This window comes from Neurospora hispaniola (assembly GCF_033458365.1).
Source record: "Neurospora hispaniola strain FGSC 10403 chromosome Unknown B0T23scaffold_5, whole genome shotgun sequence".
Taxonomy (NCBI): Eukaryota; Fungi; Ascomycota; class Sordariomycetes; order Sordariales; family Sordariaceae; genus Neurospora; species Neurospora hispaniola.
Window position 1 is genome coordinate 560,299 of NW_026944410.1, and position 26,889 is coordinate 587,187.

The following is a 26,889-nucleotide window of genomic DNA, read 5'->3' on the forward strand; positions in this document are numbered from 1 at the left end:
ATATACATCGGTTCAGTAGTTGGTACATATGTGCAAAGATTACCGAAATGAAATAGTGTACATACCCTAGATGCTGCGAGTTGAAAGAAAGTCATCCAAGTTACATACAGGTCACACAGGGTTAGTTCAAGTCCCCGAGTGAAGTGGTTCTCGTTACATAATATTTTCTTATTCACAGAGTAGGGGAAAGTGAGGGGAAAGTCGTATACCTAGATAGAGAATATCACTGCGTTTTGCTTCTCTGCGGCTTTACTACAGTAGGCGGGTATGCTATGCTAGAGAACGCATTGAGTTACATAGTTGGGGTTGTATGAACATCAAACAAGCTTTCTTGATAGATTGATACCTGTCTGGTGCTTCGTATGCCCTTCCTTATTTTTCCTTCCCGGGTGGATGGGCGCGGATTTTCTCGGCTGTCGAGTGAAGAATGGGGAACCAGCTTGCAACTAACATTTGGTAGTATGAACTGCTTGGGATGAATTTCATGGAAACGGAAGAAGGGACATGGACGTTGATGGCCAAATCAAAATACAGAAGAAGAGGGAAAGATGTAAGATGTTGAAAGAGGTTTTCGACGCCGTGGATTCAGTTCAAGCTTAGTACACTACATTCTCAATCACAATGCAGCCTAGTAAGATCCAACAAAAAAAAAAAAAAAGATCATCAGGTTGAAAAGACTGAATAGTATGTGCAAAGAAAGAGACTATACAGTAAAAGTGTCCCGGCCCATTCTAGCATCGCATACACCATCTATACATTGGGACGGATGAAACAGATCGATCGATCGATCGTCGTCAGCACAACAAAAGCTACGATCCAAACATGCCGTTCGTCCGTCCGCCCGTTCGCTCATGATATCCATCGACGCCATTTTATTCACCATCCCTGTTCGTGCGGGATCTCGCCCGATTAAGTCATGTACTGTAATCATTTCTGAGTTTTCTCCTTCGTACTTTCGCAAGAAATATGCCCCTGGATGGACACCGCTCGCCGCCAACTAGAACAAGGTGGCTGTGCCCGCGAGGCTCTTCACCTCCCCGAAGCGCGTAACCTCTTCTTGCAATCCTCGCAATACCATTTCGCTGTTTTTGTCACGTTTGAGTTAGCGATCGTGTTTTCTAAAGGAACAAACAAACAGACAATGGCAAAGAGAGGGACAAAGAAAAGAACTCACCATTCCCCTTGGGAGCCACCTTCAACCCAACACACTCCAAATGGAACCACTCCCTCGGACACCCGTCCCCGTCGCACGCCACCATTTCTCCATAGCTGATTCCGTTGCAAAAGCAGTACCTCTGCTCGTCAGCGTCGACATCATCATCGTCATCATCGTCCTCTTCCTCCTGCCGTTGTTGATGCTGGGGTTGCTGTTGTTGAGCCCTGGCAGCAGCTGCGGTAGCGGTACCTCTCCTTCCGTGACCATGGCCGTGGTTAGTTTCCGTCTTCGTGTCGCGCTCACCGCCTCGGTCTCTTTCTGAGGCTCTTTCAGCTTTGCTGTCGCGATGGGCGGCACCACTCTTCCCTCGGCCGCTGGTGGTGGGCCGGCCGTTGTTCTCATCGCTGGCGTCCTTCTTGTCATCCGAAGCCGCGGCCGACTTGCCTGGCTTCTCATCTTGTAGGGCAGCGGAGACGGCCACGGCCGATACCGACGACGCACCCTTCTTGTGGCTCCGCTTCGATATCGTTGTTCCTGACGTCGTGCTGGTGGTGCTATTACCAAAGGTATCCTTTCCACTAGTGCTGTTGCTATCTTTGTCCGATTGATTGGTGTTATTCCTTGATGGCCGTGACCTCGCAGTCGTTGTGGTTGCATTGACAGCCTCCGCAAAGGTCCCTGTCGCTGGTGTTGACGGCTTGCTCGCGCGACCGCTCTTGGTGGTTGTGATAGTAGTACTTATTGGCGGAGGTAGTATCGCTGTCTGTGACACTATCGAATTCGTTCTTTTCTTAGTTTCCGGCTCTTCGGCGGGGGCAGTCACCGCCTTGCTATTTTCTTTCTTGGTTGTGCTAGCATTGGCTACCGGCTCTGGTGGGACAGGAGGCTTGATCTCTGTCTCTGGCTTCGCAGCCTCGCTCTTGGCAGGTGTAGGAGCAGGTGGATCGGCTTCCTTTGGTGCCTTCGCATCTGAAGTTAACTTGCTCTGTGGCACAGCTTCCACCACTGCTGGCGTGATGCCATTGGGCTTGTTTGTAGCGGCAGTCGCAGGTCGTTGCTGTATAGGGAGGGTGGTAGATGCGGTCGAGTTCTGACGTGCGCGCGACGAAGCTGGACGAGGAGGAAGGGGCACTGGAGAGTTGCGCCCGGCCTTGGTATCAGGAAGAGACCCTAGAAGGGGAGATGCCGCCACCGACGGTGAATTGGCGGCATTTGTCCTGCTATAGCACAGTGGTTAGTATGTCGTGCCAATGTAGACGAAATAGGGTTGCTGTAAACATACCTTTTTTTGGCCTGGGTGCTTCCCGACGGGAGCGCCTTGCGCTTCTTCGTAGTAGGTCCAGTTGGGGTGGCTCCATCGGGCGCTGGGGATCCCCGGGGACTCGCCGTTGTCTTGGATTTTGCCGTTCCGTTACCGAAGACGCTGCTCATGGCACGCTCCATGGCGGCACTTCCGTTGGCCTTGGGTTCCTTTTCAACCTTTCGTCTCTTGGATGGTCCGGTTCCATTATTCGGGGTGCCATTGGCGATTCCGAGTCCGACGGGGGTGGCCTCGGCCTGGTGTTTTCTGGATTTGCCGGTCCCTGGGCCCTTCTTGGTGGTTTCCTGTGCTTTTGGATCTGCCTCTGGTTCAGTGGCCTGTCCTTTGTTGTTCTTTTTCGCTGCCAACGCCTGTTTCCTGTCGCTACTGCGCGCAGCGGCTTCTTCAGCTATCTGTTGTGCAGCGGCAGAAAGAGTAGCCGCGCCTTCGCGTCGTGATCGCTCCGCTTCCTTGTGGTTGGTCTTGGGAACCCGGTTCTCAGCGTATGCCCAATGTGTAGTGCTGCCCCATTTGGCCTCGTCGCTGAATTCATTTTCCAGGTGTGGCCAAATCTCCTCAATGCGCGACAGCTGCTTGTTGAGGGCGTCGTTCGCGGTGGATATGACGTGGTTCTTTTCTTCGAGCGAAACAAGCATTTCTTGTATTTTCCAGGCGGCCTGTCTAAATAGGTGCCGACGCGGTAGATTGGTAGGGTCGAAGACGGCGGCATGAGCCGAGTCGGTGATCGATGGCGGTACTGTGGCGGGGTTCGCGTTCGCGGCCACCCGCCCGCTGGTGCTGTTCTGGGCACTCATGGGTGTTGAAGCTGGCGCAACACTGCTATTGCCATCGGTGACCGATCGGGTGCGGTCTGGCACGGGAGCCTTGAGAGCAGCATCGACGAGCTCGAAGAGGGTAGCTTCAGGAGCAAAGATCTTGGCATCGACCTCCTTGAGGAGGGTGAAGTGCCGCACAAGCTCTTTTGGTAGGGCGGTAATGGCATCGGTGAAGTGGGTGACGGCGGGGAAGATGTCGATGGGCTGCTCTGGGGCTGGGCCGTTGGGGAACGAGTTGGTTCGATTGAGGGACGAGGTTCGCGGCGGGTTGATTCGCGTCTGTCGTACGGGCTGCGCTCTGCGATTCGAGCCAGATGGCCCCGAGGGTGCCTCGGCCGCCGGAGGTTTAGCCGTCTTCATGGTCGGTAGAGGAGAGGTCTGGTGGCTGACGCGCGTGGATGGACAATAAACAAGAGCTATTAGGTGGGGGAGTAGAACGAGACAACAAGAAGACGAGGGGTATAGAGCGTCAAAGCACACGAGTAGGGCTGGATCCGACTCTGCTTTTCCTTGCTTGCTCCCACAGATTCGTGGCGGCGCTTCCAGCTCGTGTCCAAAGGCCTCGGGGACGAAGAAGAGTCAGGTAGCAGCAGTACGGCGGCGAGATTGTTGGTTACTGCTGTCCAGGAAATACGTGGTTGGAAAGAAAAAGAGGTGTCAGAACATGTCGCCGTGGGTATCTCGTCGAGTAGTAAAATGCGTGGGCGTTTAACTACCTCTAGTCCTGGGGGACAGAATCAGGACAGAAAAGAGGATGGGGAGGTCAGGGTGGCCGTAGTCGGCTGTGTGTGTGGGTGTGTGGGTGGGAAGAGAGACTTTCCACCGGACCTCCGCTTGGGTTCGGGACTGAATGCCTGCGGGTTGCCCAGACTTTCTCTTGGGCGGACTTCCACTGCAGTGCTGCCCTGTGAGTGACAGACAGTGTGCTCTCTCTTGCGCTGAAGCATCCTACCTGCTTATCCACTGCCGTGCCGCAGTGCCGCTGGACCTCGCGGCACCCAACCATCCACCACCGACGCGCTCACAATCGCATCTTAACCAACCCGAATAAAAGCTGCCATGATATCACCTCCCAAGGTACACAGGTTACAACCCGGGACTTGCTGCCACTGTCATGTCACTGTCTACCTGATATTTGGTACGTAGATTATCTCTTCGAGCTTTAGGTTCCTTCCTCTTTGCCGGCCGGCAAGGTTTTGTGTTCCCCGAGGACCCAACTTAAATGGACTGAGCGCGCCCTCCAATTGGCTGACTCCAAATTTTCGAGACCTCTGATACGTACGTCACTGGCAGCAGACGAGGATGCGATAAGATAAGGACTTTGTCTTAATTGCGCCGAGCCATTGAGGTCGACCACGAAGGCCTACCGACGAGCTGCTACATCCATGTGGGAATTCGGTTAGCAGAGATGGGCTATAGTTGGATTTGCATCGAATCTACCCGCCTGTTTCGTTCAGAGTGACCAAGTTCGTTCAATTGTCCTTGTCGCCAAAAATCTTTGTGCACTTCATGTCCGTTATCGGGCGCATGTTGGGGCGGGTTGCAGGACATGACATGCTTGGTTTCGTGATTCAACTTTCTGGATATATTTATGCGGGCAGTGGTGCGAAAGACGCAGACGTGAAACCGGTCATAAATTCTTCAGCCCTCCCTCCTTTCAAGCCCTAACATGTGAAGGAGGGCGGCCCTCGATAATTCTGTATGCTTGCTGCTATCATATCTAAGAAGGAGAAATCGACTCTGAACTCTTTCTGCTCGCTTCAACACTTTGACATAACTTTGGGGTATCAACCGGCGCCATTCAGGCCGTCTTGACCCGCTGTCGAGGCCCCTCCTCCATCGCCTTCTTCTTCTGCCGCCATTGCCATTCCAGCAAAACAGGGAGGAAATGCCGCAGGTCAAACTCGGGCCAGAAACACTTGAGGAAAAACATTTGGGTATCTTGGTGGCACTGCCACAGCATAAAGTCGCTCAATCTCTCCACCCCACTAGTCCGCACAAAAATGTCTAGCGGTGGGCAGTCGGCCGTGTACAGGTGTTTGTCGATCGTCTCGGTCGTGATGTTCTCGACATTGGGGTATATGGTAACGTGGTTGGAGCCGTCCTTGGAAGTACGGCCCGGGGAATCGGGGTATAGCGTCGTGGTGGATGACATGGAGTCTTCGTTATCGTCCGACCCGGGTGGGGTGTGCGACGGCTCTTGTCCCAAAGATGTGTTGTCACTGTCCATCTTCCCACTCCTGTCTCCCTGCTTCGACATAATCTTTTGTGTAATACGCGTCTGCGAGAAGGGCGTGCGCTTCGGGGCTGATGATTTCGAATATTCCTCGACCGTGGAACGGATGGCGGTCGTCATTTCCTCTCGCGACGTGTATGGGAAGCAAATATTCAAGATGCACCTATAAGGCCTTGGTCAGCTAACCCGTACCTGAACCGATTAGGGGCAGGATAACGAGACATGCGTACTTTTTGTTGTTCTTGGTTGTAGAAACAGCTCGGTCAATCACCTCGAGCACATCATCGCTCAGAAGATCACGCTCACCCAGCACGCGAACACTGGCGCCGTATCGCTCGAGCAGTTCGCCGTGTTGAATCAGTTGCTCCAGCTTGACCTTGGCAAGCTGCATCAGGCCATCGACCTCGTATTTTGGGCGGTTGAAGTTCTCGATGCTGAATGCATACACTGTCACCACCTCGACACCGCACTTGTAGCATATCTCGAGGACCTGAGACAATCACATGTCAGTCAGCATTGGCCCCATTAGCAGGAACCCCGTGTAGGAACGTACCCTCGCAAGAGCCTCGAAGCCGAGATGGTGGCCCTCGATAGTCTCGATCTTGTGGCTCCGGGCATATCTCCGATTACCGTCCATAACAAAAGCCACATGGCGAGGGACGGGACCCTGCTTCAAGGCGCCGATAAGGGTCTCGCGGAGTCCCCTGATAGCCCATTCTGCCGGGGGCGAACTGAGGAACCAGTTACGGATGCGGGAGAGATAGAGATCAGACATGATGCCGAATTACCGCACACACAAGGACCGGGAGAGGCAGCGATGCCAAGTGGCCGAGTCGTTATGAATATGGGAGGGGGGGGGGGGGGGGGGGGGTGGTGGTTGAGAAGAGGGCGTGGAGACCCCGAGGTTGGACGGGATCAGCCTCCAACTGAAAGCCCGAAGTGGATGTTGGAATTGAAACTTAAGAGTAACTTTTTTTTGGACTCTAGCGCCGGATCGACGATGGGCAGCCAAGAGTTGGAGAAAAAGAGGGCCAATACAGTATGCAATGAGCAGGGTGTAAACTAGGTAATAAACCCGCAACCTAAAAGCACAGCAATGTGTAAAGATGCAATCGTGCAGTGTCGAAGGATACTCACCAAGCACAGCTGTGTGGAGGTCAGTCGGGTAATATGATAGCTGTTGACTGACACTGAATAACTGCACTCACAGTGGTGAGAATGCCACTCCGAGGCTTCCTTTCTATTCGTTGTGGTCCTATCATTTTCCTTCCATTTCCCGTGGGCCGTGGCAGGCAGGGTTGCCCGATGTCCGCCCGTGGCCCCACCTTTAATTCTCGGGACACATGTCATCGGCAGGTCTTGGCCAGGAACCGTGATGGCCGACGATAACCTTCCAATCAACTTTGACACCTCCAGCCGGGAAATTCACCTTTTTATTTCAAACCTGAACACCACTGCCCTGATTGCCCGGCGCATCTGGACAAGTGTTTCGGCCAACGATTCTCATATGTACACCTGATTTCCGCGATCCCAGAGACGGGACATCCAAAAGGGGGAAAGTACATACAGACGTACGGTTTCCTCTTCATCTCTTGAGCTTGGCAGAAGAGCCATCTCAGCAACCGAGTTTCCTCTTCACGTTGGGCAGTCTTGATTGTCTGTGAGAACCAAAAGTGCATAGAGACCAGTCCGAACAAAAAAACAAAACACAATCATGTCCTTCACCGACGCGCCAGTAACCAAGGCACTGGTCTTGGGCCTGGTTGGGCTCTCCATCGCCGCCAGCGTCTTTGACATCAAACACTACTTCTACATCTCAATTGGCACTCACTTCCTCCGCTACGGACAACTATGGCGCATGTTGACGTACCAACTATGCTACACCAACTCATCCGAGGTGCTCTTTGGAGCCATGTCCCTTTATCACATGAGAATGGTAGAGCGGTTTTGGGGCTCCAGGAAATATGTCGTGAGTACCTTTGTCCCCCTTAAGGCAGAGACAGTCAGTGATACTCACCATCGCAAAACAGTCCTTCATCCTCCTAGCCGGACTCTTCACAGCCATTATCCCGCCCATCTTCCTCACTGTCGTCCTACGACCGCTCTCCTTCGGCGTCCTGGACTACATACCCGCCGGACCGACACCGATTCTCTTTGCCATTCTCGCGCAGTACCACGCCATGATCCCGCAGATCTACAAGTACAAGGTCGCCTTATCCGCCAACACGCCATCCAACGCCAGCGACGACACCAGCGGGTTCATCTTCTCGGACAAGTCGACGCGGTATCTCATGGCCTTGCAGCTGGCCCTCTTCCAGTGGCCCGGCTCTCTCCTCGGTGCGGTGATTGGTTGGGCAGTGGGTTATTTGTGGCGCAACGATCTCTTGCCTGCGGCGGTTGCGCGCTGGCGGGTTCCGGGGTGGGTGGTCGGTCTTCGCGCCCAAAAGAGGAACGACAGGTTTGATGGGATTCGGAGGAGACTGGAGGATGAAGGGGCATCTACTGGTGTGGCTACGGGTGCGCAGCCAGCTGCTGAGGGGGAAGGAAACAGGAGGAGACCGTTGGGTCAGCAACTGATAGATGAGGTTAGAGGGGCCTTTTAAGATGAGGAGTATGGGTGTTTCCAGTTCGGTCATGGTGGTTTGGGGCCACTGAGGACAGCAATAATACAAACGTTGGTTCGTAACATGGTATGTCCTGTTTGACGTCCAGTTGTCCTGTAGCTGCAGCAGCCTGGATGTGACCTTCCACATTCCCTAGGAAGCACTTCTAATACTGCATTGGTATCGTACTAGGAGTTATTGCTTTTTGTTATTTGAATGCCAAGCCGATCATGCCAAATTCTACGTTTATGACAGGCATCGAGGTGAGCCTTGAAATGTGACCATGGTATATTTACTGCGGAACATACTTGTGTTAATTAATTAAACATCGATGGTTTACACTACAGCAGACACACGGTATGCAAGGATCTGTCATGTCTCACATCAGAGGTAGACACTTCGATCTACCGATGCGCGTCAGGTGGATGAGACGGAACAGAAGTCAGGACGGATACCAATGAGAAACACTTGGCCTCGTGCACTTGATTTAACAAAGAAAAGTCCCGTCTTGGTGAAAGCTAGGAGAATTCGGGCTCGGCAAATCACATAAGAGCTTCCACTTGGGTGGTAGTATATGATTTTCAGAGTACCTGTAGGGGAAACTAATGCTCAGCAGATATACACTAGTCTAGTGTGAAAACGCGATTAGCGAAGGGAATAGTTGTTTGATCATCAAGACCAACATCGACTGTAAATATGCACCAACGGTTGTGCAGAACAAGGCATACATGTAGAATGGTCTCTCTTTACTCGACATTCAAATCAATCCGCTACCCGGTTTAATTGTCAAGAAATAGAGATGCTTGTATCTGAAACCCTCGGCTAATGAGATCTCCCATGGTTCCCACTTGTTCACTTCCGAAGACGTCAGGTCGTTCATTTCGACGTGTGGAAGAGAGCGAGGACCTCGATGGCCCAGGAACGGGCGACTTGGAAGGAAAAAGAGAACCCCACCCACCACGCAGGTACGGCCCAATTTAGCGCTAGCTTCATAGCGGTTACAGGCTTCAGGCCGCCCGTAAAAGTGGAGATGTCCTCGGGTCGAATCCATTTCCATATAAAATTGGTTTCCCTTTCTGGATTAAGGCACTTTTACCCATCTTGGCCCCTTGATTTTGTTGATTGATTTCGGACTTCGCGTCACTTTCATTGGAGATTCTTTCGTTGGACTGCCTTCTTGCCGCCTTTCTCTCCATTCCTTCCCATTGCTCAGTCAGTCGCCTTTGAGCCCCTGAGGAAGCACTCCCGTCTCTCTCTGTGTCTCTTGGCAACCCCGGACGGCAATTGAAAGGATCGGCGTTCCAACCCAACTCTCAAACACCTCCCACCCAGCTACACAGTACATACAGTAAACCAAAGTAGAGACCCATCATCCCGCCCTGGGCCGACCCGACCGACCGACCGACCGCTGGGGCTTTCCATCCCGTTCGTCGCTTCTTCCTCCTCCAACGAAGCCTCCAACACTTGGTTCGATCCCCTTGCATCGTACATACAGGAGGAGACGTACCCGGTGCCTGGACAACTTGAACCCGCCGCATTGCAGTCGCATCTCGAACATCCTCGCGCCATCGCGCATAGACAAAGCCCACCGGCATTGCATGGCGCCGCCCAACTAGTTCGCTTGCACGACACGACCAACAGATTTGTTCAACTGTCTCACTGTTTTTGCGTCTTCGCCTTTCCACGCTCTCTCGCCTTTTTTTTGTATAATGTCTTGGACGACTTAGTTGTACTTCGAACGCATACCGAACCAACGCCAGACTACACAACCCGCTCTTTGAATACTTGATACGACGACACCTCAGGCGCATATACAAGCTACCTACTACATCTAAAACTAATACTTCATAATCATCATCATGAATGGAGCCGCGACTAGGAAAGGGGCGCCGCCTCCCCTCCATGGCCTGGGGAGGTCCATGACCGAGGGGTTCAACAAGCCGCGGTATACTCCCGTAAGAGCGACCCGATTGACCGGATGGGAATCTTGAACTGATTCGAGGCTGGGTTGTGGGCTAACAAGAATGCTTCCCTAACAGGTCAACGATGCCGACCGGCCCCGGATCTCTGCGCTTGTCGACCTGGATGACCCTATCCAGATCCACCTCTTGATGGAAACCGCTTTGAGTGATAGCAAGCAATGGGAGATCCTGTCCCAAGAAGAGGTGGATGACCTGAAGAAACAAACCCGCTCCCTGACAATACGTATCGACCAAGCCCGCGCCAACCTCGCGATCCAGACAAAGTACCGCGATGCCGCCGTATCCATGGCCCGCCTGTACAACCCAGGACACAGGAGACACAGCTCCCGTGAGGACATTGCTGCCGCGAGGGAGGCCGAGGTGGAGAAGCAAAATAGCGAGCGCCTTTGCAATGAGCTTTCATCCGAGCTTGCCTTGCTCGAGAACCAGCTGTTCAACTCCCAGCGCCGCCTACTACAACATACCGCCGCCATCTTGCAGTTGACACATGGAGCGCGAAGGAGGAATGCGCAGACACCCAATGGCCAGGTCTTCGGCAATTCCATGATGATTAATGGTATGCCCGAGAGCCCCGAAAGCCTCTACACCTACACCAATTCGCGGGACAGTATCAGCATGGAACCCATTGGTGGTGATGATGGATTCGACTGGCGGACATTACACCCGTCAGAAGGAGGACCTGAGAGGTCGGTGAACCTCGCTCCTACCCCGGCGCCGGCTTTGACGAATCTCGAAATTCCACCAAAGTCGCCAATCCGTGAGCAGACCAGCCAGTTGCGGGAGGAGATGGAGCGGGTCAAGGAGGAGAACGAGAGACTCAAGGCCGCGGAGCAGAAGCTCAGGGAGACGGAGAACCAGCTCAGGGCTGGACAGCAGGAACTCTCGGCCGAGAACGATGCTATTCGTACCGAGATCAACGGTCAAATCAGGCTGTTTGCGGAGGCCGAGCAAAGACTGGAGATGATGAATCACAAGCTGAGGGATGTAATCACCGAGATCAACCCGTCCGCCGACGCTAATCTTGATGATCCTGAGCCAGCTGCCGGCAACGGCCAAACACTTCCTGTCCAACTTGCCTACCTGGAGCGCGGTCTTGACATGGCCATGCACGAGCAGCAACTGAGGTCTGCAGCCATCAACAGGGACTTGGAACTTGCCGGTGATGCCTCCGCAGCCACCCTGTCCCAGGCCGAAAAGCGCATCGAGGCCTTGAACAGGCGTGCTCACACCTTCCTGACGCAGACCATTCCTGATATCGGCACAGCGGCTCCTCCTACGGCCTCTGAAGGATCCATGGACGAGCAGCTCGACTACCTCGAGACCATCCTACGCACAATCAGAGTTGAGATGGGCCGTACACAAGGCTCGACGGCTAATAACAATAACGCCAACAGATCCGACAGCGAGCAAGTCGAAGCCGTCCTCATGGGTCTGTGGGATATCATCCACACCGGCTTTGCAGAGATTCAGCGCCAGAAGGCTGCTCGCCGCCAGAAGCGCCTGGAGATGAACTTGGCCGTCGACGAGGAGGACGAGGAATATCTTTCCGGCAGCGACGAAGCCATCGATCCCAACGAGCAATACTCTCTCCAGGGCTTCTCCGCCAAGGTACAATGGCTCTATGCCCAAGCCACCAGTCTCAAGGAGCAAAAAGCTGTGCTGCAAAGACAAATCAAGCAGCAGCGCGAGCTCAACAACAAGAGCGGGTCAGAGAAGGATGCTGAGCTCCGCGCCAAGATGGAAGAACTCGAGAAGATGCGCGGCCTCATCGACGATGCCGAGGCCCGCGTCCTCGAAGCAAAGGACAAGATGGAGAACGCCCTCGAGCAAATGGAGGCCATGCAGCGCACAACCGCCGAACGCGAAGAGGCCGCCATGGCGCGCGGCGCGCAGCAGACGCAAGATAAGCTCATGGAGCGCAACGCCGTCATTGCCAACCTCGAGAGCAAGTTCAACGACGTCTCCACTCGCCTGGCCGAGACGGAAGCGGACGTGGTCGATCTGCAGTCTCAGCTCCAGCAATCCGCCAAGGCCAAGGCCGCCGCTGAGAAGGCCCAGAAGGACGCCGAGGACGTCGTCGAGGGCTTGCGCAAGGAAATCAAGGACAAGGACGAGGAGCTCGAGCGCATGAACATGATGCTCGTCGAGATCAAGATGGAGATGACCATCGCCAAGGCCGAGCTTGACGGGGCCTACGGCTCGCGCGCCGAGCGGGCCGCCCACGCAGCTGCCATCAGCAACAAGAACGAGGTGGCCGATCTGCAGGCGCAGGTGGCCAAGCTGAAGATGGAGCTGGAGAGCACGCTCAAGGACTTTGAGGCCATCACCAAGGAGTCGATTGCCGCCGAGAAGGAGAAGCTCGACTTGGAGCATAAGCTGGATGACGCGACGCAGGCCAAGGAGTCGCTGGAGAGCGAAGTGGCGGAACTGAGAGAGAAGATGGAGAGGGAGATTAGCAGGCTCAAGGAAGAATTGGATAAGGAGCGTCTGAGACCACCGCCTAGTCCGGCGCTGAGCGCGGCGGGTAGTGCCGCCGGCGGGTTGTTGAGTCCGAGAATGGGCGCGACGATGCTCAGTGAGCAGTTTAGGGCGACGATGAAGGAGGAGAGGAAGAGGTTCAATGAGGAGATGAAGGTGAGTTTTCTTTTTCGTTTTTATTTCTCTCATTTCAGTATTTGGTTACTAACTTACTTCACAGGAGGAACTAGCCAAGCGTCGTAAACTGGAGGAGGAGCTGCGTGCCTTGAGGAGGACAACATCAACAGGCGGTCTAAGTCCGGGGTTGAAGAGTCCGGCTGATGCTGGGGCACTTAGTCCTAGTATGTCATGATGACCGAGTCCTCTGAAGGCTTGGTTGGATCTTGTTTATACACCATTCTGAATGCAAACCCTTTTATCTAACGAGGAACTTTACTTCTTTTTCTTCTTCTTCTTCTTCTTCTTCTTCTTTCTTCTTCTTCTTGCATCATTCACATTAACACCTTTCTCGACTTGGATCGATTGCATGGACGGCTGCACATTGCGGATTGCGGATGGGGATGGGGTCGCGGATGGGGATACCTAGATTGGATGAAAGATTTGGGGGGGTGAGGGCATGCAAAATATCATCACCTTTATCAAACTTCGTTATCACTTCAATGTGACTTGACTTGATCTTCATTTATCTTCTCGTATACCACCGCGTCTACTTGACCTATAACATTTACTCACGCACGCTTGAGAACTCTAGGGAAGTCGGGGACTGTACCACTAAGGAAGGAAGGAGGGGTTGAGTTGGGTAAGTAAGTAATGCTAAAAGCAATCACCTTATACCATTCTGGCGAAACCTACCTAGTCATATTCCAATGGGTTGCTCTCAGAAATATGTTGACCGTAGGTAGGGTAGTTAGAAGTGTTCTGTCTTGCAGATTCCACAAGGTTCCAGGTTTCTATCTTGTAAAGAGTAAGTAAGTATTTCTGTCTCTCACCGAGCATCATGAGGCGGGATAGGGTTCCTGTAGTCTGCCCAAGTTGCTCGCTCCTTCTCACAATTAATCTCTTCTTTCCGTCATAGTGGGTGTTTTGTTTGCTCACTCAGGTAAGGTAGTGACCCCAGCGAGGTTCAGGTTCCTTTTGTGGTTCGTAGTTCTAGTTGGAGGAACTTGGAAGATCTAAAGTGGACTCGGACTCGGAGGTCCATACCTCGTCTTTGAGTCCCGAGAGCCTGAGTCGGACTCGATGAGTGGATGGGTGGGTATGAGGCGGGAAGGAAGGAACCGGTTGAAGTAAGTGCGGTAACAGGGAGTGCAGCAAAGGGCGGTCTTGCTCTTCGTGTGCCCGTGGGTTGTTTCCAACAGTGCCTGCTGTTCTTTTATTCACAAATCGCCAATCGAGAGTAGGTACCTCTTCTTTCCACTCGCCCTTCCCGCTTGATTTCTTCGGATCCATGCTTCGATTTGCCATTCTCTGGTCAGATACAATTCCTGCACTCTCCCTACAACATATCAGCATAGTCTCTTCGAGCTCTGTGTCGTGAAAGAAAAGAGAATCCGGATTGGAGTCTGGACAACTCACACACCTACCCCAGCCGTGGTTTCTTGCTGCTGCCTGCCGACTTGACTGGTTGCCCTTCCGCTCTCTTGATTAGGTGTCTTTACAGAGACCACTCCGTGAACGTAGTACCTATCACTATCACATGGACATCACTATCATTGTGATCCTCTGCCCCTTACGTCGTTGTGTTCACTCAGTTTCGTGATGATATTGGAATACATCCATCGGAAGAAACATGGGAATGGATTTGTCGGTGTCTCAAGTACACATGAACACCTGCGAGTACGGGCCATAGACGGTTAGCATCCCGTCGTAGGTCGATAAAGGTAGGTTATCATCTTCCGAAGTCAGATCCCGTGTCAAGTCCCGGCCGATAACCATTCTCCCTGGGTGCCATGTTGGCATGGCATGCTGTTAACGGGTTGTTGGTTTCATGACTTGCCATTTCCTTGCCTTGTCGCAACTGGTCCTTTCATCAACCCGTCTGCATCCCAAACTTCGACGTCAGTGTTGGCTGTAGTCGCAAGCCACAATATAAAAGCGGCTCTAAATGATCAAAAGTAACGCAGAAAAGAGGCGGGTAGACAAAACCGGAACGGTTGCATATAACGGTAGGTCAACAGGGCATTCTCGATGCCGTGTTTGCTAAGCGCCAAACATAGTAGTGAGTATGTCGTATTGAAGCTATACCGAAGTGGATAGGCTTTCGCTCCAACACGGAAGGAGTCGATGCTCGTGTTATGTCAGGCACCCGTATAATATCCCTCGCAGGTCCGCAACGAAGGAAAGATTAAAGACCAGCATCGCCACTTCCTTTTCATTTTCTCAGCATCACTCAACTTACTTTCCTTTCCCAATTATTATATTCACTCCATCAACTCCAGTCTCCAATCCTCAAACACTCTCACAGCCTCCAAACCTACCTCCAAACCTACCTAACCATGCACCTCTCCACCCTCCTCACCTCCCTCGTGACCCTCGGCCTACCTCTAGTCACCCTCACTTCCGCCGCCGCTCTCGACACCACTACTTCTGTTTCCACATCCAGAATATCCAGCACCTATTCCGCATCCGTGTCTACATCCACATCCAAGTCCACCACCACGTCCGCACCCGACTCTACCAGCCCCCAAACCATCGAAGAATACATCAAAGACAAACTAGCCGACCAATCCGCGACGAACAATAACTCTACCACGACAAACGATATCACATCCATCAAGCACGTCCAAGGGATGACTATCGAAGTCCCCACGTGCTGTTGGAATGGGTGTCGGACTTGTTCGTCGAAGATCTGTGGAAAGGGCGCGAATGGGTGTAATGAGTGGCCTGTATGTGCATAATTTCCTACTTTTGGTCATTGAACTTCTACTTTCCACTGTTTTCGTTTTGTTTGTCCTGTGTCACGGAACGGGATGCAACGTATGCTTCGGGTTTTGGATTAATGGAAGCTAACGAGAAACTAGTACTACTCGTGCTGCGCGACCATCATCATTTGGGATATCGGAAGGGATGTGATGCTGGATGCGTTTACTACTGCGGGACAGACGGTTGAGTTTGAGTATGATTGAGGGGGGGGTAGTAGTGTTTGGTGGGTTGCTGGTGATGATGAAGCAGGTGAGGGAGGTGTTGGGGATGAGAAGGGGCTGTTGCGCTAGAGTCTCAAAGTTATTCGGTTGAATATGGCGGCCTATAAAGAGGATATAGATGCGCAATTCACTGGTATTTATTGATATTATTCGAGGTGGAGAAGAGAAAGGTTGGGTGTAGTGGCTGTTCACCTATATGAATAAAGAATATGTCAGGCCATTTTCGTATACAATTGATAATATCCCCAAAAGAAGAAAAACCCAGAGATAATTATCAAAGCATATAGTATACATATCTTCTTCTTTCCATGCCTCTAACAGACCTGTTTTTTCCTGGAACCTCCAACTCTACGACTGTCATTTCGGCGAGCAAGTTTTATTCGTAACAAATGCCCTCTCTTTCCAACGTACAAAGACCCAGCAATCAAACGCATCCTGGTTCTCTTGATACAGAAAAACCTTAAGGCTTTGGAAATGATTGCATTACAAGACCATGTTTTCGACCAAACACCGACCAATGTGGAAATCCCATCGAGTGTCTTGAAGATCTTAGATGCAACCATCATCGCCTCCCCGGGAAACTGGCTCTCCAACCTCTCTCCACTCGATAGGTACCTAGGTTTAAAGATCAACGGCAACAGGTCAAATGACTGGCTAGGAATAGATCATAACGCTGAATATGGGACACCCGATTGCAATAAGGACTGGAGCCCAAGGGGGAGGCTCGCTCGGAAGACTATGGCAGTAGTGCGTCTTGCGGGTTGCCAAGTGAGCTTCTGGTCGATACTTATGGATCTCATCAATCAGATATACCTACTCGATTTAGGACCTGCATGCATACCTATATGCACCACGGACGGCCCTGCAAAGTGGTGGAAGTGATGGTGAAAGAACATAGAGACAAGTATTCGAGTACGAAGTAGCCATAAGGTAGTATGATGTGAACAGCGTTGATGGAAGATGAGCATAAGCTATGAGGCAGAAAAGTCGTGGTGCAGACAACTTCTTCTCTTCCAGGCCCTCCCCCCTTACTCAACCAGGTTGGTCTGTCGCCACGGTAGATATCGGCAGTCAACCTACAAACACACATGAACCTCTGAGGTCCTTGAGTATCTCCGCCTGTTCGATCTTATTGAGCTGCGGGCTGTCGATGTACCTAATGTCAGTTGCATAACCCAAAAGGTATGGGTCTTTTGTCCGATGTTTAATCGTTAGCTATAAGGCACTGATACAAGGGATGAAATCCAGGGGTTCAAAAGGAAGTCGAGTGCGCCTGTGGCGGTACTTAGTCTCCGCGGTCTCACCACGGAATGCCAGCCTGGTGGTCTTTGGGAAAAGAAACGAGCAATTCGACCGCACTGATCATCAGTGTTTACGAGGATTCCGTTGTTGTCATACTGTGTAAATTGAGAACAGGTAGGTTGGAAGTGCGTCACCAAATTCTGCAATTTACTTCCCGTGCGTGTAGTGTACTTTATTTTTCAACTAACAGTGTTTGTTCCTCCGATGATTACGAATTCCCTGCAATGTCTAGTTCAACTAATTCCGATGCGCCATTCTCATCAAAGACCCAAACTGATAACTCCTTCAAACACGGCAATGATAACAAGTGTGGTATCAATGTAAAATAAAAGAGGGCTAAAGATATTACTGCCCGAGCAGTCAAGTACAAGGGGATATGACTCTTGGCCTCAAAATCTGACGGTGATTGTTCTAAGTGGGTAGATTTCGCCAACCCGTTCCCGATCAAGGTAAAATCCGTACACGACAATGTCGAGTCTTTTCAGTGAGGAAGGAAAGAAGGTCTCAATCAGCGCAAGGGCTTCTTGAGCTGTGCTTGGTGAAGGGAGACTCTCTGGAGGGGTGTTTTCATTGATGGCGTCGAGATCCACCTGGGACATGAGAAAATGTAAGGGCAGCCTGAGATATGCCAACTTTTCGAGTTCTGGTAAGCAAGATAACGTCTTAGTAGGTCCAAAGCGGGTGATATGTCTCAGGTCCTTCTCGTTTCTGGAGATTGAATGACGCCGAATTCCGCGGTAGCCATCAAACACCAACTCCTCTAGCGTGTCTTTGTGTCTTGTGAGAATAGAGTTCCAGTTGTGTTGAGGGGGAGGCGTAGGCCCAGAAGGTTCATATATGCAAAACGCCTCATCAAAGCCTTTGAGGAGCCGAAGTGAAGTGAGCTGTTCCACACTGTCCAGCCATTCATAAACAGAGTCTAGTTGCATCGGAGAGACGTACAAGTAGTGATCATTCGACCAGTTTGTTACACCCAGAAGCGTGATGTACTTGATGGTCGGAATGCATGACATCCAGCTATCATATTCGAGGACTTCAAAATCGCGGCGTCTGTCGTGTCTTGGGAAGGTGTGCGTGTGCAAACTGAGAGTTTTGAAGGCTGGGCGGCCGCCCTCAAGAAAGCGTCCGCTATATGTCATTTCCTCCCCATACGCGAAGGGTGTATCGCAGTAACTCAACACAGTACGCAGGTGCAGCGCGCTAAGCACTGGAGAAAGGTGAACAACACTCCACAAGGCCGAATTCAAGATTTCTCGGAAGCGATAGACGTGGTCGGTGTGGTTCGTGGCAGCCAGTAATGGTGGTTGGAGCACATGCTTGAGGAGACTGATACGAAGTAACGTGGTGTTTGGAAGCTCCTCCACAATGGGTGTGAACAGGATATCGCCCAAGTTATCGATGAAATGTGCCAAAGTGACCATCCCACCAATACCGTCCCAGATGATGCCCCGTCCCATATATAATCTATCGCATTCGTGCGAGAATATTGGTATCAGGCATCGAATGGATCTTCTGTTTGTGGGGAAGAGTATCAGACTTCTGAGCAACGTCATAAGGCACCGAGCACTGTTTATGGGAATCACAGCGAATAATGCACGCTGCGCTGAGTGAGACCAGTCCTTGGAAACGAGTGACAAAGCTCGCAGACGCTTTTGATTTATGCGGCAGTCGGGGGGCCGGTGTCGTGTGGTCCAAGAGAAGATCCGAGGATCATCTTCTGGAAGGCTGCTGTAGTGCAGAGCCGAGTGCAGTACTGAAGCCACGTGCCCACATATTCGATCTCTTAGCTCCGCCGGAAGCTTTCTGATGGGCGAGGGCCTGTCACCGTGGGTCGTCATTGGGAGACTGGAGGGGCAAAGCAGGCGAGTACCTGAGAACGAGGAAAGTCAGATGAGAAGTTACAGGCGAGTGTCACTGTAAGGGCGAAACTGACGCGGATGAGGACTTGTGTTTATTCTACCTCCTTTGCTTGTTGGGTAGACGGCGTGGAAGCGACGGTTTTTGGGAACGTAGAAGCTCCACAGATAGTGACTGTCCGGCTTGACGCCCTGCGACGCTTTGGCTATTCACGACGGCGAGTGGCGGGATCACGTAAAGCGTAGGATATCCAAGGTCAACTGTTATAGCGCGAATATGATAAGATGTGTTGTACGCGGTCAAGAAGGGCGATATGATAGTGGTGGAGAGGAGAACAAGTCCTCACCTCACTACAAGTCTGGAGGTGAAAGTACGCAAATGCAGGTGGGTGCCTAAGACGTTCCTTCCCGACAGACACTCTTCGGGCGTATTCGGTAAAGCGTGATAAAGTTGAGGGATATTTAGAATTGCTAAGCATACTGCTACCTACCTATACAGCGCTCGTAGAGCGTGCTTATCTTGATACAAATTGCTACACTAAACTACAACTACCAGCACTTTGTCTAGATCTTCAATCTAACCAATCAGAGGGCCAGAATCTAAGAAATGCTCACTACGTTTCCCGGACTCGCACTAAGAACTATCTCTCCAACGCAGTATAGTATTTTATCAGCTATAGATATAGGCGGTCGCCATAGTAATTAGTTGGGTACATATACCGAGTATAACTGATGCAGTAAAGACAGCCGTCATAAGGGTCTTGAGGGCCTTGATGCTACCTTGAACATTGCATCAAGTGAATAAGCATCGAGATAAGCCTTACCCGACAACAAGAACTACCCTTGGTACAAGAAAGCCGGGTCCTTGGTACCAGAATGCAGACCAGTAGGTAACATTTCGAACAAAGTGTCGATACATGTACACATACACACTCAACGCCTGTGGGATGAGCAGGTGCTCTGGAGAAAACCAAACGGACAAGCCAACAAGCAAAGGCCAGAACGGCATCAACTGGCCGGGGATGCGGGATGAAAGAGCAACGAAACCACGGACAAATTATATTGAAAACCATTCACCATTCCTCATTGGGTTTGCATGCGTGCTCCTATCGTCTTGCAACCTTCAGCAACCACTACCTCTTGTAAGCCGGACCGGACCGGACCAAACACCCCGTCTTGCACGGGGCGCAACTTCCGTAACCCAACGTCATCCGTCCCCCGTAAGGCACCGCAAGAGCCGGGGCGCACTGGCTGCATCCCGATGCATCCTTCTCCCCATCTTCCATCCACCGTTCCCTTACTCCATCTATGCCATGCCATATGATGTCGATCCAGAAACACCACAAAAACAAAGAATAACGGATGGGAAATACAGTGCGCCCCTCCTTCCACCGTTTTTATCCCACCTCCTTCCATCAATTTTCCATGTACCTATTACTTTCACTTCTTCTTCTTCTTTTGTGCCCCTTCTTGCTGGGTAATCACCAGGGGTCTCCTCCGTTTTCCCTCCCAGGGGTAAGGACCTATTTCCACTTTACTTTCCTCAGACTAGGGGACCAGGGGACCATGAAACTACTAAGGCGGACCTAAACCACCGACCTGGACGACCAAACCCCATCAACCTTTTTTTGCCATCGTGACCTAGTCAACTTCCCAAAATAAGCGAAGATACCGGATCCATCCAGTTAGCAAAGCACCAAACGGAGGTTCGATCCGCTAGTAGGTCGGTCAATAGGCGAGGAAATAGGCGAGGGGTGTTAGGCGACCTATGCAAATGATCGCCCTCTCATTTTCTTTTTTTCGCCTCTTTCACTTTCTAGTAATAACCTAACTAAAAATGGAATTGATGAGATAGAGATAGAGAAAGCGAAAAACGTGGTAATCAAGTAGCGAAGGATCCGGGTTCCAGTGATTTGGGAACCAGCACGGCACCGGTAACGGCGGGATCGATAGTGGGTTATTACTTTTTTAGATCGAAGGGGGGATATCAATGGGACGGGATGGGCTCCAGCAGCATGAACCGGAGAAACTCCCGGGTTATTGGGCGGTACACCTCTACTGAACGAGACATGTGGCGAAGCAGGGGATTGTGTACGGACATGGGGATTAGTGATGCTAACGACAGGTACAGCTTCAGGGGACCTGAGACTGAGAAACCAACACAAGTTCTAGTAAGGGGATGAACTTCAAGCAAGCCGTGGGGAAGGCAGATGTCGAGTACAGTGTCGTCTAGGGTGTTCAACTTGGGTGAATCTTGAGAGAAGGATCCCAGCTCCAACAGCTGCGTCGTTGGTTGTCCCATGTCTTACTACAATTCTCGATGCTTGCAAGATTGAGCTACGACTGCCCTAGATCCAACTGCAAGAACATAGCTCTCCCAAAGCCAGGACAGCCATGACAGCTTCCAAGCCCTATCTCAGTAGGTCAGGTAGCCCGGTCCAGTTCCAGTCTCGATTCCAGCTGCACATCTGCTTCAGTACCCGACGGAAGGTAGGTACCTAACCCGACGGAACGGGCATCAGAACATCCATTTCCCAAGATAGAGCAAGGAGAACCCCGAACGAGCCAGGCGGACAAAGGGGGGAGGGGGAACGAAACTAATCGGCGAATCCGTGGATCCCCATGTGCAGTGCCCATCCACTCCGTTTTCCCCAGACATTGTAGACATTACCTACCTAGTCTGATGAGAAGAAGCAAATATGTCTGTCCCCTTCACCAACAAGGACCAAGGACCAAGGACCAAGGACCAATCTCTAGCAAGAACAGTAAAGACTCATTCATAACACCTAAAAATCCACTTGACACTCCGTTTTCGACACCCTACCAGCCTAGGTATGTAGTCTAGAAATCCCCCCCTGAGAACTTGGAAGAACCAACGGGGTCCATTGATCTGTCAAAGGGTCAAGTATGGTCCTCACCTCACTCACCTCAGTGCCATGCATGATCCCATGTGACTTCCATGCGAGTTGTCCCATGTGACTTCCCATGTCTCTTGTCGCTCGCTCGCTCGTCAATAAAGCGAGAAGTCGCCGAGTTAAAGCCTACGACTAGACTAGGTGTATATGAAGCGACCGAATGACGGCCGGACCGACCGAGCGAGCGAGCGGATAGAGCGAAGAGGGAGAAAACGGTGCCCTGACTAGGTAGACCAGACTAAACGAGCAAGGTATAAACAAGACATCAATCATCAGGGGCAGGGTTCGTCCTCTCTAGCTGGGATTTGCAGTATGCATAGTAGCAAGGAAACGGAACTTGGTTGCCAATGGATAGTATAACCTGGTCTACTGACTAATTCCCTTTTCATACTAGATGCTCTGTCACAGGAACAAGGGGGGGAGGTGAAATTCCGGGGATGTGGAAACTCTTGTTTCTTTCTTTTTTTTTTTTTTTGTGTGATAGCGGGCATAGCGTGGCATGCCATGGCATGGCATGGCATGGCATGGTGGTTGGTCTTAGTGTACTGATCCCGTGGGTGGTGAGCAAGGTGCCTGGTTTGAACAAGGGGAAACGTGTAGATGCGATTATAGTGTGGATACCTTGAAGCCTCGTGGTGTTTTTTTTGGGGGTTGACCTGGGACCTGGCCTGGGATATTGTAGAAATACACTTCAAAGGGGAAAAGGAAAGAGGAAAGGGGGAGTCGTGACGAATGGGAAAGTTGGAATTGGTTGAACTTGGTGAAATTGATCGACAATGATGTTCGATTAGTTTGGAAATAGCTTGCGATTTTGGGATCCAGGAACGAGGTTCTTGGCAAGTGGAAATTGCTTAGCGAGGGCGCACGTGGTTTTTCGAGGTGATCGCCGTTTCAACGAACGATTGGGAATCCCAATGGGGGGGGACCTGAATCAAACCGTTTATAGCAGCGTTAGTGAGTTCTGTTCTATGAGGTGTTGTAGATCCGTATGTTGTAGCGAGGGTTTTTTTTGGGGGGGCGAGGGACCAACCTGACTGCTGAGCCTGAGTTTCTCCGTCCCACCCGGACCCCGGGTCCGTTATTGTTGTCCGCCCGGGCCCCCGGTACCCCCGGCACCCTCCCCTGAGGGTTCGTTCAGTTCCATCCATTCGGTTCCGACGGCGTATTTTCGACAGGGACCCCAATAACGTTGAGTTTCGATGACGACGGGGACAGCGAGGTTGCATTCAACAGCAGCCTGATGTGAATCAACTGTTTGGGGGTCAATTTGTTCGTTTCTTCTCTCCTGCCTGTTTTGAGCCCTTGACCAACAAAGGTCTCGGTAACTCCGCCTTAGCTCCCCTTTTGCTTTTTTTTTTGTTTTGTTTTGTGTCGATTTGTTTCAAGATCGGGTTTTCAGCGACCGTTATCACTCACCATTGCAGTGAATCACGACCCCTGGAAAACCCCTGAATAAAAGGGAAAAACAAAACAAGCAACGACCACGACACAATTACCACGGCACGATTTACCATATGAAAAGAATTAAACTGATATGTCAGTATATCATGTGATGGTTCCAAGGAACATATCAGATAGCTATCAAACATCATTTTACCCCCAATCCTTCAAAAGCACAGAACTGAAAAACGTGGGAGTGAATGCAAGGATTAATCGTGATGTGGTGCCGCACATGGTGTGGTACCAAGGTGCTGTATCAAATGGTTGTAGCGGATCCCCATTTCAACGTTTTGGCGCTTTTTTTTTTTGGGGGGTTCTTTGGGGACATTACCAACTGGATGAGAAAAGAGGCCCACACTTTTTTGCACCGTATCAATCAATATCCGGACAAAATGGAAACAGGAAAAAAAAAATTGGTCGGGAAATTACCTCTAGAGAGAATGAGAAACGTCAGTTTGTCAGGAATTTCACCCAACTCCATTCTCTTCTCTTTTTTTTCCCCCCATCAACAGTAAGGATTGAAGGTAGCTTCAGCCCTTCCAGGAAGAAACCTCCGTTTTTCTCCATCCCGGGCAGACTTTCAGCTTGAAAGAGAGCTAGACACTGTAGCAGGAATAGAAGTAGTAGCAAGGGGGGGGCTTGAACATTTCATTGTTTTCAGGGTCCTTTATCCTGCTGTCTGTCTTGCAGCGAATTGGTTCCAAAACGGCGAACTTACAGGGACTAACAACTCCATGCTATGCCATGTCATGCCACGAGTTCCGCGCCGCCGGCGCCGCCGCGATGGTGCCCTCGTGGGTTGGTGCAGTGGAGCTGCTTCTTTCCCATCAATATGTAATGCCCGGAGTTTCGAAATTCAGGGCGAGACGTAACGGAAGGGTGAATCAGGGGGAGGTTGAGTGGACCTTCTGGAAGCCTGAATGGAACAACGGAAGAGGTTCGCTCACTTTCCCACTTTCGCCCAGAATAGTAATCGGGTGGAATTGGATGGCAAAAAGTGGCCCTGTCACCGGCCGGCCCGCCGTCCCAGCTGTCTGTCTGTCATAAGGCTTGCTGCAGCCTCGATATGTAGGAATGAATGGATCATGCATGCACCGGGATGGCATCTTGTGGCTGCCACCGCGGATGCGAGCCTTCTGTTTCCGAAAGTGAAGTATGTGTGGTGTGAAGGCTGTCACCAGAGTCGTAACCGTCCGATAACGACCCATGAAGTCTACTACTGCACTGTCGAGACTGCCGACAGCAGCTCAACATCATCACCACCACCATCATCACATTACTAAGACACGATGGAACCACAAAAGAAACATCTTCTCTCGCTTCAAACACCGTCAGAACAAGGAATCGTCACTGTTTCGACGACGATAATGACAAGGATGACCTTTTTAGCCAAGACCACGCATGGAAGGCCCGCCCTGGCTTGAGCCTGGCAGCTGCAGCAATTTGGGCCATGGGATCCGAAAGACTGGTAACTTGGCTAACTTGTGCCTTGATTGGGCGAACAAACCAGATGACAGCTTTCTGAGTGCATCAGCTCAGGGACCGGAAGTGGTCCGCGGGGGGGTTCATGTACCGGGGCACGTAACTTGCGAGTGTGCTTGCGAGTGCGGAATTTGGGAGCCCTCAAACGGAAACCAGGGCGAAAGTGCCGGATGGTCCCCGGGCCCCCCCCCCTCCCCCCCTGGTATTAGTTTGCCCAGTATTTTTGGGGGGTGGTAGTGGATAATGTCCCAGGAGGGCAGCATTGAGGATTTGCAACCAACCCCCAGCGCTATCTTGTCGATCCGTGAATGGAAATCGATTTGTGTCTAGCCCAAGCGAGCATGGAAGGTTTCCCACTTGATACCGACTGTATGGCTGAGATGCTATACCATACCAGGTCTTGTTTAGGCCTGTCTCGTGCCTGTCTAGCAGCTCATGCTAAAGAGATTCAACCCCCAGGGCTCTAAACCTGGTCTTGCGTGGCCCCGTGGGTGACAAAGTAAGACTGAAGTTAAAGAAATCTCCCAAAATGGAAAACCCCCACACCACATCACTTGCCAAGCGCGATCGGAGTTGGTTTCGGGGGAAATTATCAAGAAGCTGGGGAAACAGATACCCTCTAGTGATGATGACCGTCTCTTTGGATCAGAGGGGACGGGATTGACCTTGGGATGAATGTTTCCATGCGGGCTGACAAGGTTGTGGTTTCTTGATTTAGCCTCTCGCTCTGTGTAGCGTAGTCCGGGGAAGAGGTGGGATGGTTGAAGCTGGATCGGGAACCCGGGTAAGGGCCGGGTGAGCAGCCGGATGGCAACCGGGAACTAGCCTGGAATTACGAAGACAGGATTCTCGTGACTTTGCGGCATGGAACAGGCGTATGAGGAAAGCTACCCATCCATCCGCCATCAGGGCATCACCATGTTGATACCGTGGTGAGACGGAGCTTGAAAAGCTGCATGGAACACAGTACCATAGAGTGAGGGAAGAAGGGCCCGCGGAGGACCCCCACTCCGTAAGACGGGCCTCGACGGGATCTACCGCCCCGGAACCTCTTTTTTTTTTTTTTTTTTTTTTTTTTTTTTTTTTTTTTTTTTTTTTTTTTTTTCTCTTTCTGATGCTGCTCTGGTCCTGGAGCACAAGTTGAAGGAGGCGTGCCCCTGGCTAATGGCATGGCTAGACAGAATGAGAAAGAAGAAAGGCGAATGGAGAAAGGTGATTGGATGGTTTTTTTGCAGCTCCGCAGTTTGGTGATACACTACCTGGATACTTACCTCTACTGAACTACTTACACAAAACGGAGCATGATGATGACACTGCAGGACTCAAGAGTGCTCAAACTTCAGGTGCTGTAACGGTGTATCCGCCTTCTAGTGTACGGCAACTTTGTGTTGCTGCCTGTGGCGCTCTACGCTTCCACTGCATCATCCTTTTTTACTTGAAGATGAGTGATGACTGCAACGTTGTCGACGAGGCGGTGCACGACTCCCGTCTCGATATTCCTAAGCTCCGGACATCCGATTCGTGCTGTCTCGGATGCGGGAATCGATTTGGATGTCAAATGGGACGGCGGCAACAGCGATCCGGGAGAATCCCAAAGAAGGGGGGACGGGATGATTATAATTACTCCTGTTTGTCGTGTGGTGGTGTTACGTTCAGTCGGTCGGTACCTGACAATCCTGATAGTCCTGACGGAGCTGGCGAGGGACGGAGTCATCCAGCATCTTGTCCACCCACGCCTGTCGTCATCCCACCCTACCTACACATGCGCGCTACGTCGGTTGGTAGTAGTCATCGCAGGCAGCTTCGTGAGGTTTCGCCGAGATCACCAATGGGGGCCATATTCGCGATATTGACGACGGGATAGGTCAGACTGATGACAGGCAGCATCGCGATGACTCCCTACGAGAAAAAACGATGATGATGATGACGATGATGTAACGGGGGATATGGAAGTGACTCGAATTCGCAGCAAAAGTGGTAAGCGAGTCAGGGTCGCTAGAGGTAATGTGAGGCTTACTAGAGGTATGTGCGTGCTGCCTGCCGACGACCTGCCAGCCACATCGTGCCTTGCATGGACTGTCGCTGATCTATAAGCGGATTGATCTGAAACAATTAAAGCGATCCGAGAAGACAAGCCAGCCCAGTGACAGCTGGTGGTGG

General features: G+C 51.5%; 6 protein-coding genes across 6 annotated transcripts; 3 read left to right on the plus strand and 3 right to left on the minus strand.

The window, feature by feature from the left end:
• Positions 1-795: 795 nt before the first annotated feature.
• Positions 796-3,853, minus strand: B0T23DRAFT_158143 (uncharacterized protein). The gene is made up of 3 exons (XM_062832666.1): positions 2,439-3,853; positions 1,175-2,376; positions 796-1,082 (listed from the first exon to the last, which is right to left on the minus strand). Exons 1-3 carry the CDS (start codon positions 3,650-3,652, stop codon positions 1,030-1,032), a joined length of 2,469 nt encoding a protein of 822 aa, XP_062691469.1. The 5' UTR covers positions 3,653-3,853; the 3' UTR covers positions 796-1,029.
• Positions 3,854-4,847: 994 nt separating this feature from the next.
• B0T23DRAFT_454117 (Decaprenyl diphosphate synthase-like protein) lies at positions 4,848-6,399 on the minus strand. The gene is made up of 3 exons (XM_062841202.1): positions 6,082-6,399; positions 5,759-6,018; positions 4,848-5,691 (listed from the first exon to the last, which is right to left on the minus strand). Exons 1-3 carry the CDS (start codon positions 6,301-6,303, stop codon positions 5,094-5,096), a joined length of 1,080 nt encoding a protein of 359 aa, XP_062691470.1. The 5' UTR covers positions 6,304-6,399; the 3' UTR covers positions 4,848-5,093.
• Positions 6,400-6,923: 524 nt separating this feature from the next.
• Positions 6,924-8,352, plus strand: B0T23DRAFT_381461 (uncharacterized protein). The gene is made up of 2 exons (XM_062837261.1): positions 6,924-7,497; positions 7,559-8,352. The coding sequence occupies exons 1-2, from the start codon at positions 7,243-7,245 to the stop codon at positions 8,129-8,131; spliced, it is 828 nt and encodes a 275-aa protein (XP_062691471.1). The 5' UTR covers positions 6,924-7,242; the 3' UTR covers positions 8,132-8,352.
• Positions 8,353-9,845: 1,493 nt separating this feature from the next.
• B0T23DRAFT_158180 (Up-regulated during septation-domain-containing protein) lies at positions 9,846-13,013 on the plus strand. Its single transcript, XM_062832667.1, has 3 exons — positions 9,846-10,086; positions 10,171-12,747; positions 12,812-13,013. The coding sequence occupies exons 1-3, from the start codon at positions 9,991-9,993 to the stop codon at positions 12,941-12,943; spliced, it is 2,805 nt and encodes a 934-aa protein (XP_062691472.1). The 5' UTR covers positions 9,846-9,990; the 3' UTR covers positions 12,944-13,013.
• A 2,073-nt stretch (positions 13,014-15,086) lies between these two features.
• On the plus strand, positions 15,087-15,716 carry B0T23DRAFT_396479 (uncharacterized protein; the record flags this gene model as incomplete). Its single annotated transcript, XM_062838251.1, has 2 exons — positions 15,087-15,476; positions 15,612-15,716. The coding sequence occupies 2 exons, from the start codon at positions 15,087-15,089 to the stop codon at positions 15,714-15,716; spliced, it is 495 nt and encodes a 164-aa protein (XP_062691473.1).
• Positions 15,717-17,193: 1,477 nt separating this feature from the next.
• Positions 17,194-19,329, minus strand: B0T23DRAFT_381465 (uncharacterized protein). The gene is made up of 3 exons (XM_062837262.1): positions 19,240-19,329; positions 18,970-19,153; positions 17,194-18,906 (listed from the first exon to the last, which is right to left on the minus strand). Exon 3 carries the CDS (start codon positions 18,872-18,874, stop codon positions 17,426-17,428), a length of 1,449 nt encoding a protein of 482 aa, XP_062691474.1. The 5' UTR covers positions 18,875-18,906; positions 18,970-19,153; positions 19,240-19,329; the 3' UTR covers positions 17,194-17,425.
• Positions 19,330-26,889: the final 7,560 nt, after the last annotated feature.

What these genes read in the sequence shown, in the direction of transcription:
- B0T23DRAFT_158143 (XM_062832666.1), bottom strand. Translation starts at nt 3,652, where the DNA reads ATGAAGACGGCTAAACCTCCGGCGGCCGAGGCACCCTCGGGGCCATCT. An exon ending in AGCACCCAGGCCAAAAAAAG is followed by an intron (nt 2,377 to 2,438) that starts GTATGTTTACAG and finishes ACTGTGCTATAG; the next exon opens with CAGGACAAATGCCGCCAATT. An exon ending in GGTGGCTCCCAAGGGGAATG is followed by an intron (nt 1,083 to 1,174) that starts GTGAGTTCTTTT and finishes TGACAAAAACAG; the next exon opens with CGAAATGGTATTGCGAGGAT.
- B0T23DRAFT_454117 (XM_062841202.1), bottom strand. Translation starts at nt 6,303, where the DNA reads ATGTCTGATCTCTATCTCTCCCGCATCCGTAACTGGTTCCTCAGTTCG. An exon ending in GCTTCGAGGCTCTTGCGAGG is followed by an intron (nt 6,019 to 6,081) that starts GTACGTTCCTAC and finishes TGATTGTCTCAG; the next exon opens with GTCCTCGAGATATGCTACAA. An exon ending in ACAACCAAGAACAACAAAAA is followed by an intron (nt 5,692 to 5,758) that starts GTACGCATGTCT and finishes AAGGCCTTATAG; the next exon opens with GTGCATCTTGAATATTTGCT.
- B0T23DRAFT_381461 (XM_062837261.1), top strand. Translation starts at nt 7,243, where the DNA reads ATGTCCTTCACCGACGCGCCAGTAACCAAGGCACTGGTCTTGGGCCTG. An exon ending in GGGGCTCCAGGAAATATGTC is followed by an intron (nt 7,498 to 7,558) that starts GTGAGTACCTTT and finishes ATCGCAAAACAG; the next exon opens with TCCTTCATCCTCCTAGCCGG.
- B0T23DRAFT_158180 (XM_062832667.1), top strand. Translation starts at nt 9,991, where the DNA reads ATGAATGGAGCCGCGACTAGGAAAGGGGCGCCGCCTCCCCTCCATGGC. An exon ending in ACAAGCCGCGGTATACTCCC is followed by an intron (nt 10,087 to 10,170) that starts GTAAGAGCGACC and finishes CTTCCCTAACAG; the next exon opens with GTCAACGATGCCGACCGGCC. An exon ending in GGTTCAATGAGGAGATGAAG is followed by an intron (nt 12,748 to 12,811) that starts GTGAGTTTTCTT and finishes CTTACTTCACAG; the next exon opens with GAGGAACTAGCCAAGCGTCG.
- B0T23DRAFT_381465 (XM_062837262.1), bottom strand. Translation starts at nt 18,874, where the DNA reads ATGACGACCCACGGTGACAGGCCCTCGCCCATCAGAAAGCTTCCGGCG.